The sequence below is a fragment of the Typopeltis vanoorti genome, chromosome 20, assembly GCF_054136105.1.
Source record: "Typopeltis vanoorti isolate ZY-2024b chromosome 20, IOZ_Tvanoo_1.0, whole genome shotgun sequence".
NCBI classification, from domain to species: domain Eukaryota; kingdom Metazoa; phylum Arthropoda; class Arachnida; order Uropygi; family Thelyphonidae; genus Typopeltis; species Typopeltis vanoorti.
Genome location: NC_143568.1, coordinates 112,422,944 through 112,437,499, shown reverse-complemented (window position 1 = coordinate 112,437,499; position 14,556 = coordinate 112,422,944). Strand labels below are relative to the sequence as shown.

General features: G+C 33.1%; 1 protein-coding gene across 2 annotated transcripts in view; it reads right to left on the bottom strand.

Annotated features, from left to right (window-relative positions):
* Positions 1-455: 455 nt before the first annotated feature.
* LOC150095803 (uncharacterized) overlaps positions 456-14,556 on the bottom strand; it is a 243,918-nt gene continuing 229,817 nt past the window's right edge. For both annotated transcript variants that reach the window (XM_090409875.1, XM_090409876.1), the window contains 2 exons: positions 8,207-8,362; positions 456-3,062 (listed from right to left, as the gene is read on the bottom strand). In XM_090409875.1, the coding sequence (XP_090266001.1) occupies positions 2,919-3,062; positions 8,207-8,362 (300 nt within the window). In that variant the 3' untranslated portion in view covers positions 456-2,918. The remainder of the gene's footprint in view (positions 3,063-8,206; positions 8,363-14,556) is intronic.

Sequence of the window (14,556 nt, the reverse complement as noted above, 5' to 3'; positions counted from 1 at the left end):
CAAAATCAAGAAAACATTGTTAAAATGATTATTAGTATGAAATTCTATTAATATACAATGGGTTCCTCACAGGAAATCAAAAGTATTTATGCATATTCACTGAAATAAGATTATGAATACTTAGGAAATTAGTAAAATAATAGGCCACAAAAAAATAGTAAACAAATGATGTTCAAAATATGAAAGTATGTAAGCTACTTAATTAGTGACCATTTAGAACTTAAGTATATTCGTTTTAGAAACATTCTGGATTGACCATCATAATTTAATTCTGTATCAATGATGAGATTCTGAAATACTTGACTTATATACTTTAGGCATGAAATTATTTGCACTCTCTTAAAGTTTAGCAACAATGCAGGATAATGATATAATAAATACCTTTAAGACTATAAAAAAATTCATTCAGCTTGCTTTGTATATCGGAGATCAAAAGAAATAATAATAATAAAAAATCACAAAGGGTAATGAATTTTTATTGGCATTATTTACGTCATTAAATCAGTTTCTCTACAATGGCTATGTAATACAGTATATTATTAGAAGTCGGACATCAACTTATTTATATGGAGACTTTTCCATGTACAAGAAAAACAAACATCTCCTACATGCTGAAACTTAGTTTTAAATGGTGGATATTTCAACTGTTCAGAAATGATACAGTTCATAAATGATAATAATAGACATTTCAAACCCTTTTAAAATGAGGACTTATTGTATAAATTCTTTCCAGTGATAACAATAATAACTAAGAAATTATCATAAAAAAAATAATAAAATTTGAGTATCTTATCCATTTATTGCAAGGAAACTTGGAGTGGAAAGTGGAACTTTCAAATACATAAGGGAACATAATGTAGAATGCAATTCCCCCCCCCCAGGAAAATCAATAATAGATATTCTATAGAAAGTTATAAAAAGTAATCTTCTGTTCATACATATCAATTACCATATAGTCATATGCAAGTTGTTGACTAGAGTCATGCACAGATGTCATTTCAAAGAAAATGTTAAAATTTCATGAATTAGATGAAACCTAAAGGTGCATAATAGCAAAACACCAACCAAAACTAATACATTTATGGATATTAAAGTACAATATTAATTTTGATTTTAATTCTGCAATGTTATCCATTTATTGTAATAATTTAATACTATTCTTTGCATTAATTTCTAATGGGCCCTAGTTGTTATCACAGTGCACTAAGGGCAAACAAATTTCATACTGCTCTAAAAGCCAAATGAAAATAGTTCAAAAATGACTAATGCTATTTCCAGATTGTTTCAGCAATTTTATCACTTTCTCCTTCTGAAGCTCATAAGAGAAAGTGATTAGTGTGTGTGTGTGTGTGTGTATATATATATATATATATATATACATCTTCATTAAAATTTACAAAAATAATGAAATTTCATTAGTGTTATTTGTTTATTATGCATGTCAGTAATACTATGCTATTATAGAATCCATACTGTTATTTTATTTATTTCATATGGATATTTTTCAAACACAAGAAAGATAAACTAACTTAAACACGATGAGAACTTCAGACAGCTTCAAATCCATTTTAACATTGGAAGTGAACGTTGGCATATGCAAGAGAGGGCAAGGATTAAGGAATGTGAACTTTCCTGCCTCAGTTTAAGAATAGCGCATACTTCTTTGCTGGAAGATTTTATGTGTGCGTGTGTGTGTGTGTGTGTGTCAATCCCACCAATGAAATGAAACCGATGGACACATTAGTTACCATTACCATGGGTGGTAATGGTAACTAATGTTCAGATTATAAGGGGGAAAAAAAAACAGCTCTAGAGACTACTTTTTAATTTTTTCATGTTACTTTTTTCAAATCATTTCAGCCATTCAGTAACAGACAATGAAACTTGCTTATCACCTAAAATATACACTAAAATGATAATTTATTAGTTTCATTTTATCACACTTTGTTAAATATATACTTAATTTTTATTATTTATAGCAAAAAAATGATTAATTTAGAGAAAGTCATACCCATCCTTCCCCAGAAAAACGGAACATATTTTCTTTTAAGAAAATTCTGCATATGCCATTTAGAATGAGTATTTTACTCCTCATTCTCAAGCTGAATTTAAATGTCTGTACATGCATATTTTTATGATTAACTGACCTACTTGTGATGTTAGTTCACTGTATCTTCTCTTATTTAAAAATAAATAAACTAAGCATAGTTGTATTATGCTGAACAATGTCATACCAACTCAACTTAGAATCATCATTTATTGTACACTGATATAATGGAATGTGGGTAACAATATACAGAAAACTTACTGAGAAGATGATTTGTTATTATGGAATTTGTAATGTACAAAAGAAAAAGTCTGATACAGAGATAAACAGTGACAACTAAAATGATGATGCATCACACAGACTCATTGTAAAGGAGTATTCAGAAGAATGTTTTTGCTATACATATTTCATCATGAGTTTTTCCATTTCTTAACAAAACTGCACAATTTTTGGTAATGTAAATATTAGTAACCAGTGGGACTTTTTAAAAAAATTGCTCTAATATTACCGCTGATTCGAACATATATATTTAATATATGTCATTAGCACAATTTAGCAATTCCTTTCTCATAAATGCCCCATACATTTATCAACATAATTGTTGCTGCTTTTCCAGTCATATCGCAAATAATAACAGGCACTTCTCTTGGACACCAACTTTTGATTTCTGGCACTCATAAATCTTCCAAGTGAAATGGATAATTTGGCCATCAATTTTAACTTACATACTTTTGGATTTCCTAGCATTAACTAAAATCATACCAGCTGAATTATTTTCAAAACTACACACAGATTTCTGACCTACATTGTATATTCAACTATATACATTATATTATTTATGTCTTATATTAGTAAAATAATTCATTATGTATCAAACAAGAACAATATCACTTTTATCGTTTTCATCCAAAGCATTGAGTGGACCATCTTCAGGGAGTGATCCTTTACTTAATAGGCTGTACACATTTTTTAAAGGCTCACAGGAAGACACAACATCTGGAATATCTTCAAGTATCTACACACGATAAAAAAAAAATATAAAAAAAGCAGCATAAAGAAACTAGAAAGTAAATCTCAATACAATAAATATTTATAATGAAAATTGAAAAAATACCTGTTGTACTCAATATTTACCATATTTAAACAAATACAGCAAAGTGCACAATTAACTTCTAATATTAATCTTTTAATTAACCCTTTTGGTCTTTGTTTATGCTGAGTATGCTAAATGAGACAATGCAAAATATTTCTATATCAATTTAATTTAGTTATAAAAGCCACACAGAACAGAACTGAATAATGGTGTTTGCTATTGTCTGTGTAAAGTGTACATACCATGATTATTGGCTTTGTGCTTTTTCTTCCAAATTTTCCCAAAACATTTATATATGTTTGAGATTCATTTCCTACTCTGCTCTTTAGATCTTCAACAAGAACCAGCTTTTCCTTTGTGTCAACTGTCCTCTCTAATGACTCCAAAAATCCTCCTCTACTTCCCAATTTGAATCTTCTGTGGGATCATAAGCACAAATAAGTTTCTAATGTCCACATCTACCTACTTGTAATTGTCTTGGCATTTATAAATCCTTTCTTTTAAAGTTACAAGGCATATTTTAAAGTCAACATTCATAGTTAAGAATTTATGGAGACACAACACACATGTAAAAATAATTACTTTATTTAATATTAGGAAAGTAACATTCGACGTTTCGACCTCTGTATTGAGGTATTTCTTATACGTGTGTATAAGAAACACTATCCAAACCTGAACAAAAATTACGGATTAATCATTCCAAGAACGTGGAGGACCAATTTGCAACCGCTATAGCAACCGGAACAAGTCCAAAAGAAAATCTCAATATGTAAGGACTTTAGAAATGTTTAATCATCATCATCATCTTTTAATGTGGTTCTGTTTTTAATTAATTTGTTTGTTTTATTTTATTGTGTTTTATTTATTTAATTTTTTTTATCTATTTTTTTTTAAATGTAATATTATTTAGTTTTTTTCCACAAGAGATCAGGCTAGGTAAAAGATTAATAAGTAGCTTAGATTCATTTTACCTTTGTAAAGTGCGGTGTCATGTAGCTTATATCTTATACATATGTATTTTCCTGATGATGACTTCAATACAGAGGGAAACGTCGAATGTTACTTTCCTAATATTAAGTAAATTGGCATTTATGAAGTTTATCTTCATGTTTAATATTAAAACTATATTGCTAATATAATTATTTAGAAGTATGTTAAAAGTGTATATATATATCAATGCTGGGTTGAATTCTTGCACTGAACTATTCCATCATGTAAACTAACTTTCTCTACACTGAAGGTGGCTTTAGTAAATAGAAAACTTTGTGGCCATTTAAATATATTTATCTTCACTTAAGTTCAAGTCCATTTTTCATTTTTTAACATGCTTGGCACTTTTATCTCTATATTTCTTTATGTCTTAATCTGGTAAACTTGTAATCAACAGAGAACTTACCAGATTCAATATGCTTGCTATCTCTATTTTAGCCAAATGGGAAGATATATATATATATAGATAGATATCCGTAGATCCATATAAACTACATCCTTGTTTCACTCAGCCTGAGAAGTCACTGTGCTGAGCGTACAGTCTCCTTTAACCATAGGATCTATGGAATGAAACAAGGAAGACCTCATATAATAAAGAGAAACTCTTCAAAGCATATTTTGAAGGCACTGCACAATCAACTGAATCTTAACCATGATGTCTTAAGATGCTCAAGCTCTGGGAAGTGAATATGTAATAGCACTAATTCCACTATATATATACTGTTTTTTTTTTTTTTATCCTAATTTAAAGTTGATTTCATACAATTTTGATATATATATTCTTTTATATCTTAAATACATCATACACAACACTTCAGCATGAGATGAACAATGAACCTGTTTACATTTCATTTAAATTAACTATCAGCTTTTACAGTATAATGTGCTCAGAAAATAGTGCAAACTTTAATAAATGTATGTATGTTGCCTTCCATAGCATCAATTTACCATTACTGGAGCTGCACTTTTTTTTTCTTTTTTAACAGGTACAAATGAATCAAGGATATTAAGCTATCTTACAAGATATATATAATATATAATACCATTTTGCCCAAAGCAAATTGCTCATACCAAAAGGTATGAGCACTTTGCTTTGGGCAAAACTAATCCACTGAAATGAACCTTTTAACACTTTTTGGACTTACTCTAAACTAAACAGAGATATACAAAATAATTCTTAAAAAATATATACACAAAAATGTTGATAATGATTGCTAATATTGATACCAGAAAACTTAATTTCCATGTTGCCACCTTAAAATGATTTGGGACATAAAGAATGAATCCTTAAAGAATATAAAATTTAAGGACAAAGGGGGAGAGTCAGGAAAAACCAAGACGAAGACATCAGAAAAAATAAAAAATAAGATCTCGAAAAATGAATTGGCAGCTGGAATATTTGAAAGCCAGTTGAAGAACAGTAATTAGATAAAGAATCTTGATTAAACTTATCAAAACAATTTATATTTAACAATTATAATGAAAAATTAACTTACTGAAGTAATAGCAACTGTATCTTTATTTCATTGGAAGACTAATGTTTGAATAAATGTCAAGGGAAAAAAAAATCTTGTCTTCTGTTGTACAGACCTATTTATTACATATCTATTCAATGCAAAGCCATTAAAATCCTATTCAAAATTCAACATGTGTTTACAATATCATTTTCAACATATGAGTCCTGGTTTCAGACTCAATCACAAATAGCTTTAACAGAACAATACAGTTAATGGTTGTGGAAATGCTCATGTTTACAGCTAATTAACTGCCAAAACAAAGTAGTTTCATTATCACCGCGTGGGAAAAAGTTCTCGGCTGAAATCTCATCTCTGGCCTAAGGAATTCTTGAAGTGATTTTCAAGCAATGCTTATCAGCTAGTCTTTGATCAAAGTGAATGGATCATTCCTACCACAAAACAGAAGAAGCTAGTGTGAAAATACATATGATTAACAAGCATAATGAATGATGTCCATGAGCTCTGGAATTAATTCTGCAACTTACTTCAGCACATAAGCTATGGGCAAAAAGCTGGGTCAGTTCAGTACACAGATATGCAGCATTAACATGGTGCATATCCGTGTACTGAACAGATGAATGTCACTAGTGATTACCAGTATTAACACCATCAGCAAAATGTCTGACAGTCATAATTAAGGACCTGCTGAATAACATAACAGGAAAAACCAGTGTTGAATTGTCGTCTATGGTTATTACGATGATTCTATATGATTTAATATAGTTGTTTACTTAATCTAGCCTTCTTACCTAAAACCTTATTTAAAAGTCCTGTCATTTGCACCAATTGTTATTGTTCGATTTTCTTCTTTATATATTTCTATCGTTATTATTGCCTTTACCACTGCTCTCCTACACTCTCCCATACAATTATTTCCCTTCCGGCTTCTATAATAGTTTTCCAATAAGTTAAATAAATCAGCTATCGCTCTCCTTTTCTTAAACAAACTATGATTCAGGCCGTTCCCAAATTTTGTCACATGTAATCCTTTCATTCATTAGGGCTTTGTCTATGTATGGGTCAAGGCCCTAAAATGTTGTCCTCAGAGACAGTCCGCCTGTTAAATATTGACAAATTTATTTTTTTGCTGCGCCAGCCAATACAGGGGATAGATAAGATTCTTATCCAAGGTGGCTATCTCAGAGTAATACACAGTAATAAAATTTCAAACACTAATCTAACTATTCTCACTTCCTTTAGTTTTACATGCAGTCGTGGCTTCAAAGATCAAACTATATTCATATGTCCCTCCTTCTAGGTTCGGTAGTAATTTTATGAGTGACTATTTGAATTCATAAAATCGGCTGGATTCAGGCAAATGATATAAAACATATTTATTAAAGCTTAAGAGATATACATGAAGAATATACAGTACATGATTAACTTAATCACCTTCCTAGCAATTTCTGATATCATTACTAACACTATAATACATAAATCAAAACTTGGATCATAGAGTTTCTATAAACTTACAAATTTCCAGCTTAAATTATCTTATCATTAATCACTCTAGGATCACTAATCATATCTCACAACACATCTAAGTTATTTCACACACAGATCCCTTCTAGGGAGACCTTCAAACAGAGACAGGTTACTGCCAAAATGGGATAATCACTAAAGTTCTCTACAACTTGTCCATTCCCAAATTAACCTATAAAGTCTCTCATATCTTTAATTTGAAATCAGATACTTTAACATTCTATGTTACCATCCCATGGAGTGACTTTCTGTTCTGTCTTCAGCCTTGTTTGGACATCAAGGCACCGTTGTGGGTTACCGTTCTTCAGGTCACATCTGATAGCAGCACGATTAGGTTCTCCAGGACGATAAGGCGGTGTGCCGCTCTGGTCTCTCTGGAACCGCAGGAACACATCTGTATTGTCGGTCACACGATACAGCTTAGCTAATCTGTTATGAAGAGATAGCTAGCCTTGCCTCACGAACCTCGATAAACCTTTCATGACTTCTATGGCCGATCCGGAATCATCCTGTTGGTGGAGACGGAGAGCTAACGTCCAAGAGCGCAGGAACCAGGAACCAAAGAAAAAAAAAGCCTCGTGTGTGTGGGGAGCTTGACCCTTATTTTTCCCTCTTTCTCGGAGATTCTCGCGCTTAGCTACGTCGTTTATCGCGCGCCATTCACTTGCGCATGGTGTTCTTACGAGAAAGCATTCTAGCTTCGCTTTCCTAATAAATTCTCCTTCCCTTAGCCCATATGTTGTACTGGACGGCTAAAGTGTGACCTTTGGACTATAGCTTACACTCAACTTGCTTTCACACAATACATAGAATGGAATACTCTAATTCAATAATAACCTTAAATAAATCCCTTTATTTGACTCTGTACCAAACTGGTCAAGTCTCACATTTCTTAAACTAAACACTTCTTGCCAAAACATAATATTTGACTGCCCACAATTAAAGGAAGTTGTCCCTGAATAAATTAAATTTTTATTTTCAATTTCTGACTATTCAGGACACAACACCAGTTAGTCTTATTGTTAATTCTGTACAAATTTATTGAAAAATATTGCAATATAAAATAATGTTTACTACCTCAAATGCTCTTTCAACAATCTTGTCTATATGGTGTAGTTCGTTAACAACTTTCTGGTAATTTTCCTCTAAACATTTCTGGTTTCTTGCTGCTTTTTGTGCTACAGTTTGTAACAACTGCTCTTTACTAGTAACAGCTTCTTTTAGCTTTGTTATCTGAAATAAAATAAACTAAATTAGTAAATTACGCTCAGAAATATATAATATGAAAATGGCTATGAATTTAGCAACTAAAAAAATTTTGTTTTTCAGTAATATTCTTCTATATATTTTTATTTAGGTCATTTCTAAGTTGTCGCAACCAAACCTTCCTTTATAAGTGACATCTTTGGGGGGGGGTATTAATACTTCTTTCCTTCATAATGTGATCCATATAGATAATAAATAACAGAGGGGATAATGTACATCCTTGTCTCACACAAGATTTAACATTAAACCATCTTCCTGTACTTCCTTCAGTTCTAACTGCTGACTTACAACTCAAATAAAGACTAGGTATTGTTTGAGATAATGTCCCATCGACACCATATAACTGTAGCGTATTGAATAGCTTCTCTCTCTTGGCACCTTGTCATATGCCTTTTCCAGATCGACAAAACTTAAATACAGATCTTTGCTATATTCCCATGATTTCTCAACTATTTGTTGTAAAGTGAAGATCTGGACCTGACAACCTCTATTTGGCCTGAATCCAGCTTGTTCTTCACCAAGCTTTTCTTCCACAATTCTTCTCAACCATTTCTCAAATACACTTACCAAGAACACTCAGTAGGGAAATACCTCTGTAATTCTCACATTCAGTTTTATTTCCCTTTTTGTATATGGGTACAATTAGAACTCTACTCCAATCATCGGGAATTCGTCCCTCTGTCCAGGCTTTCTGAACTATGCAGTGCAGCCACTGCAAGACTTTTATACTTCACTTCAGCGTTTCTGGTCGAATATCATCTACTCCTGCTGCCTTTCCACATTTCAAGTCTTTGATGGCTTTTTCTACTTCAAGTATGGATATGTATTCCTGACTGTATGCCTGTTGAGTGTTTTTTTACCACTGTGCTATCACTGCTTGTTTCATTTAGCAATTTTTCGAAGTAATTACTCTATAATTCAAGGATATCTTTTTCTCCTGTTTTCATGTCACCTTTATCATATCTAACTCCTTTCACAACACTCTTTCCTCCATTTCTAAGCTTCTTGAAGCAGAAAAAGCCAAAAAAGAAAAGCAGAAAAGAAAAACAAAACACTGTGTAAAACTAGCTAAACAAAAGTCATGGGAGGACTTTGGCAAGACCTCCAGAATACCTTACCACCTTCTTGATATTTATTTTCTATGTTCTTGCCAAAGTCCTCCCATGACTTTTGTTTAGTTAGTTTTACACAGTGTTTCGTTTTCTTATATTTGTCTCTGTATTCTCTAAGAGCACAAGCTGACTTATTTGCCAGGAACTTTTGATATGCTTTCTTCTTTTCCTTCACTGCCTCTTTAACTTCCTGTGTCCACCATGGAGTTCTAATTTTTCTATCCTTGCAGACAACCTCGCCACATGCCTCTCTTCCCACTGAATCTCCAAGGTTTGGTTCCTGTTCTCAAACTCTTTCATTTTTTTTTTCCCAATAATCTTTGTGTATTTTAGTCTACAGTTCACATCTGAGAGCTTCTCAACTTTTATTTGCTTTAAAACTTTCTTACATGTTCTTCTTTTTCAATATGAAATTCAAGTTTATCCTGCTCAAGACTAAATAGTGATCACTTCCAATTTCAAATCCTCTGTACAATCTGGTGTCCTGCACCAGGGAGAAAACATCAACATCAACAATAACATAGTCAATGAGACTTTTCTTATTCCTTGCCTCTTCTCTCCATGTGAATTTTGCACCTTTTTATATTAGCACATTGTATTAGTAATAACCAGTCCATGTCCTGAGCAGACATCCAATTATTTGCCATTATTATTAGCTTTGCTCTTTTCTCCAAATTTTCCCAAAATATTTTTGTATGTCTGACAATCATTTCCTACTCTGCTATTTAGATCCCCAACAAGGACCAACTTTTCCTTTTTCATTATGTCAGTTGCTTTTTCTAAAGCATCAAAAAATTCCTCCACTTCTACCTTAGTAGAACCTTCTGTGGGACCATAGGCACAAATAAGTCTCGTTGTCCAGTTCCTCATTCTCATATTTGCCCACATCACTCTACTTGAGACTGCCTGCCATTCAAGAAGATTAGCCTCGTATTTAGTTGAATACTATGTCTACTCCTTCATTTTCTTGATTGTTATTTCCTGAATATAATATTTGGATTTATTGCTCAGAAAGATCTCACCAGTTTTTGTCTTTTTTGTTTCGGTCATGCCTATTATGTTGATCTTGTACTTATCTAATTCTTCAGCTAGCTCCATTTCTTTTCCATTCATGCTTCTTATGTTGATAGTACCGATCTTTAACTCTGGTGATGTTGAGTTGGGGTGTGCTTTCAGATTTGTTCCAGTAGCTGACTTTTCACTGTTTGCCCTGGTTCCCTGGTGAAAACAATGGGGGCCTTATTTAACTGGGTGACGCTCCAGCTGGCATGAAATTCTCTCATGTTGTACCATCATTTTGTATTTTGATTTAAGCCAATAAGAATAAATTTGGTCAGCTAAATCCCAAACTGCCAGCACATTCCTTGTTTGTTCAGTATCCATGTAGATACCCAACAGGGTGCACCACGAGAAGGTGAGGATTGGACATTAGGTCAGAAGCCCTGGTCAGTTCTCCACATTCCTTTAAAGGCTATGTGGAGGTCTCCTCTAAGTTATACAGCTTTGATCCTTAAGCACCCCATATATATATATATATATAGTAAAACCGCGTTTTTACATTACCGCAATTTACGTTTTCCTGCCATTTATGTCATTTTCTGTTGGTCCCGTCTTAAGACCTATTCTCACGATGTATTGTTTTCTCACCATTAACAACTTGACGTGGACATTACTTCTCGTGCTTTGCATTTTTTTTCTCGGTGGCAATACCGATTTTCGAATTGTTTTCAGCGGAAATCTGTGCATTTCTGTTCTCAGGTGGTGTTGCTTTCGGCTGTAGTTTCGTTTCCGCCATCACGGTGACTTGCGCACATGCAGCAATACTGTAGTGATGAGCGATACTGTGATTTTTCAATCACAGTACAAATTGATATTGCAGAATTTCTGCAACGTAATTTAGCATGTGAAAGTTGCTTTGCGGTGGTGGATTATCCATGTTAGTAACATGGAGAAAAAAGACAGAAAACGTATTTCGGTAGAAGAAAAGATGGCAATTCTGCGACGTGTAAATTGGCATGCCGGAACATGTGTGCATTTAGCATAAAATCTTGGACTCTCCGTGTCCACTTTGAACACGATAGTAAAAAACAGGTCAAGCATTGAACTCAATGCAAAGCAATCTGGCGCTAAGTCAAAAAAAAAAAAAAAAAATGAAAAGCAAAAACAATCAGCAATTAAAGATTTTTTTAAATAGATAAATGTAAGTACATTGTAAATTCATTTATTTTCAGTTATTAAATTTTGTAATCTAGCATGTAGACTCACATACTAGCAGTAAGTCATCTTTTAGCCTTTTTTTCATGTTTTTTTACATGTCCTGCTATTTATACTTTCCCGCTATTTGCACTTTTTTCCATCAGTCCCCTGAAAAGTGTAAAAAAGGGGTTTTACTGTATATATATATATATATATGTGTGTGCGTGTGTGTGCGCGCGCGTTGTTTCGTGTGCAAATTTCATTTGCTCATGCTTGAGTGATAATTTCTTCTGAAGTATAAGTACATTCTAATCCCCCCCCCCCAAAAAAAAAGATATCCCTAATAAAGAAAGGTTTGGTCACAACAACTTAGAAATGACCTAAATAAAAATATATAGAAGAATATTACTGAAAACAAAATTTTTTTAGTTGCTAAATTCATAGCCATTTTCATATTATATATATATGACACGACTTCACATTAAATTGTAATGTCACATCCAAGTTCAGCTCCCACTGATAAGAAAAGGTAAAAATTGGTCTGGGCAGTGACCCTTTCTCATAATGCATGATAACAGACAGATCCAAAGGAAGGGTGCTGAACACTATGGGATATTACAGCAATTTGATATGAAGTCATTTGCCTCTATATACAAATAGCCTAGTTGTGATGCTACCTCACATGTAAACTTTACTCATGCTTGGGTAAAGGAAAAAAACAAGAATCTAACTTCTTGTCAAATGTAATTTATCAAGTTTAACAGTAATTAAAAATTAATTCACAAATTTCACATATCAATTTCCAAAATGAAACCTGCAGATTTACTTTATTTTTGAAATTGCTTAGAAGTGAGAGGCAGCATACAAAAATGATTCCTAGTATTCCTCTGCCAAATCATTTGTGTGGCAGAGGAAATACTTAGAACACTGGCATGGGATTTAGTGACATCTTAGAAGATGACTGAGTAGATGCTTCAGATGTGTGATCATGTAGTCTTGAAATGGAATTTAGGCAGGCAGGTGATTGTTTCACCAAAGAAAAGAAATAAAGAAAAGCAAGTAACTATGACAGGATCAAGAACCAGAGTAAAGATATGTGGCAAAAGCAATTCAAACTGGGAGAGGGGAAAGAAAAATTGCACGTAATAGTCCATCTGAAATGATAATATTTGTCTGCATTGGAAAAGAGGAAAAAAGTGGGAAAATGAATGAATAACAAAATTAGAGAGCTTGCAAAGGAAGATATAAAAAACTTTTGGGAATAAGGAATAGACCATGGAGTATTGCCTAACTTCTGCTAACCACTTAACTATAGTGAGTAGTAGAAGTAAGAACAAATATAAGTATGGAAGACTGATTTTAGTTGCTGGATATGGCAATAATGTGATGACAGCAACATTATGCAATGAACTTTGATAGTATGTAAACATTTAAATCTCTAAATATGCCAGTGTGGATATGCAATCCTTAATGGATGGAAGGAAGGCAGAATTTTTTTTTTTTCAATGTTTTATAAGAAACATGTTGCTTTTGTTTAAAATCCTAATAATTTAATGCTCCTTAACATATGGAATGGAAGGTCACCCACCTCCAAGCACAATGATTACATACACTTCAAGAAAGAGAAATCAGAACTTACAGATCATTAATCTGTTCCATAAAAGTCAAAGGGAAAAAAAATCATCTAGAGAATAAATACTTGAGTTAAGAGATCTAGTACTGAGCAGAGTCACATTTCATTAATTGAGTATATTACCAAAGCATATAGCTGTTCCTGTTCAGACAAAGGAGTATTTAGATGTGCTGTACAGAATTAATAAAACAGTCTATTGAAGTAATTTTTTTTCTTTATTATTCCAGTAGACTGTTTATGGTTGGCAGCTAAACTTGTAAACAACATTTACAAATTTAACTGCCAGCCAGGATGCAATACCTACTACACTTGATCCAACATTCATTCTTTAAAATCATTTTTAACTGAACATCACCAAAATTGCAATATCTCCCCAAACTAGACTATCTACATCCCACAAAAAGTATACTAGCAATATTAACAAAAATCCCACTACTGAAATATCTTTATATGCTATACAATTAATCCCCCCCTCTAGATATTGAGAAGGTCCTTACTGATTTCCAGGAAAATGAAAACTATTTAGTGCTCAGAATCTCTAGCTGTAAGAATAATCAATATGTTATGAACACCCTATCTAATCTTGTCCCTTTGCAATTAAATAAAGAACTCCCCCTCCCCTACTCTCAAAACCAACTGAACTCCAGTTAATATTATTATTATTATTATTATTATTATTATTATTATTAAAACAAGACCTCATGGAGTCAAAGACTCATCTAGGAGGTCCTTTTATCTCTCACACATCTCATCATACCGGGTCTTAAACACATTCAAACTCCTTGCAGACACCACACTCTCAGGCAAGGCATTCCAATCATTCACAACTCTGCACGAAAAAAACCTGCCTCTCACTCCCCTACTCACACCCTCTTTATACAGTTTCCAGGTATGAGCTCTGGTTCTCCCCTGATCTCCCACTATTCTCTGTAGAACTTCTCCACCATTGATCCTATAACAACCCCTTACCAACTTGTAGGTCTCTATCATATCTCCCCTCTTCCTTCTCTCCACTAGACTCTGCAAATTACATCTTTTCAATCTTTCCTCATACTCGACATTCCAGAGGTCAGAAACTACCTTAGTCAGTCGCCTTTGCACCCTTTCCAACATCTCTTCATCCTTCTGAAAACCAGGTGACCAAATCTGGGCACAACAGTCCATGTGTGGCCTAATCAAAGCCTTATACAATGGAACAAGAATCTCCCTACTTCTACACG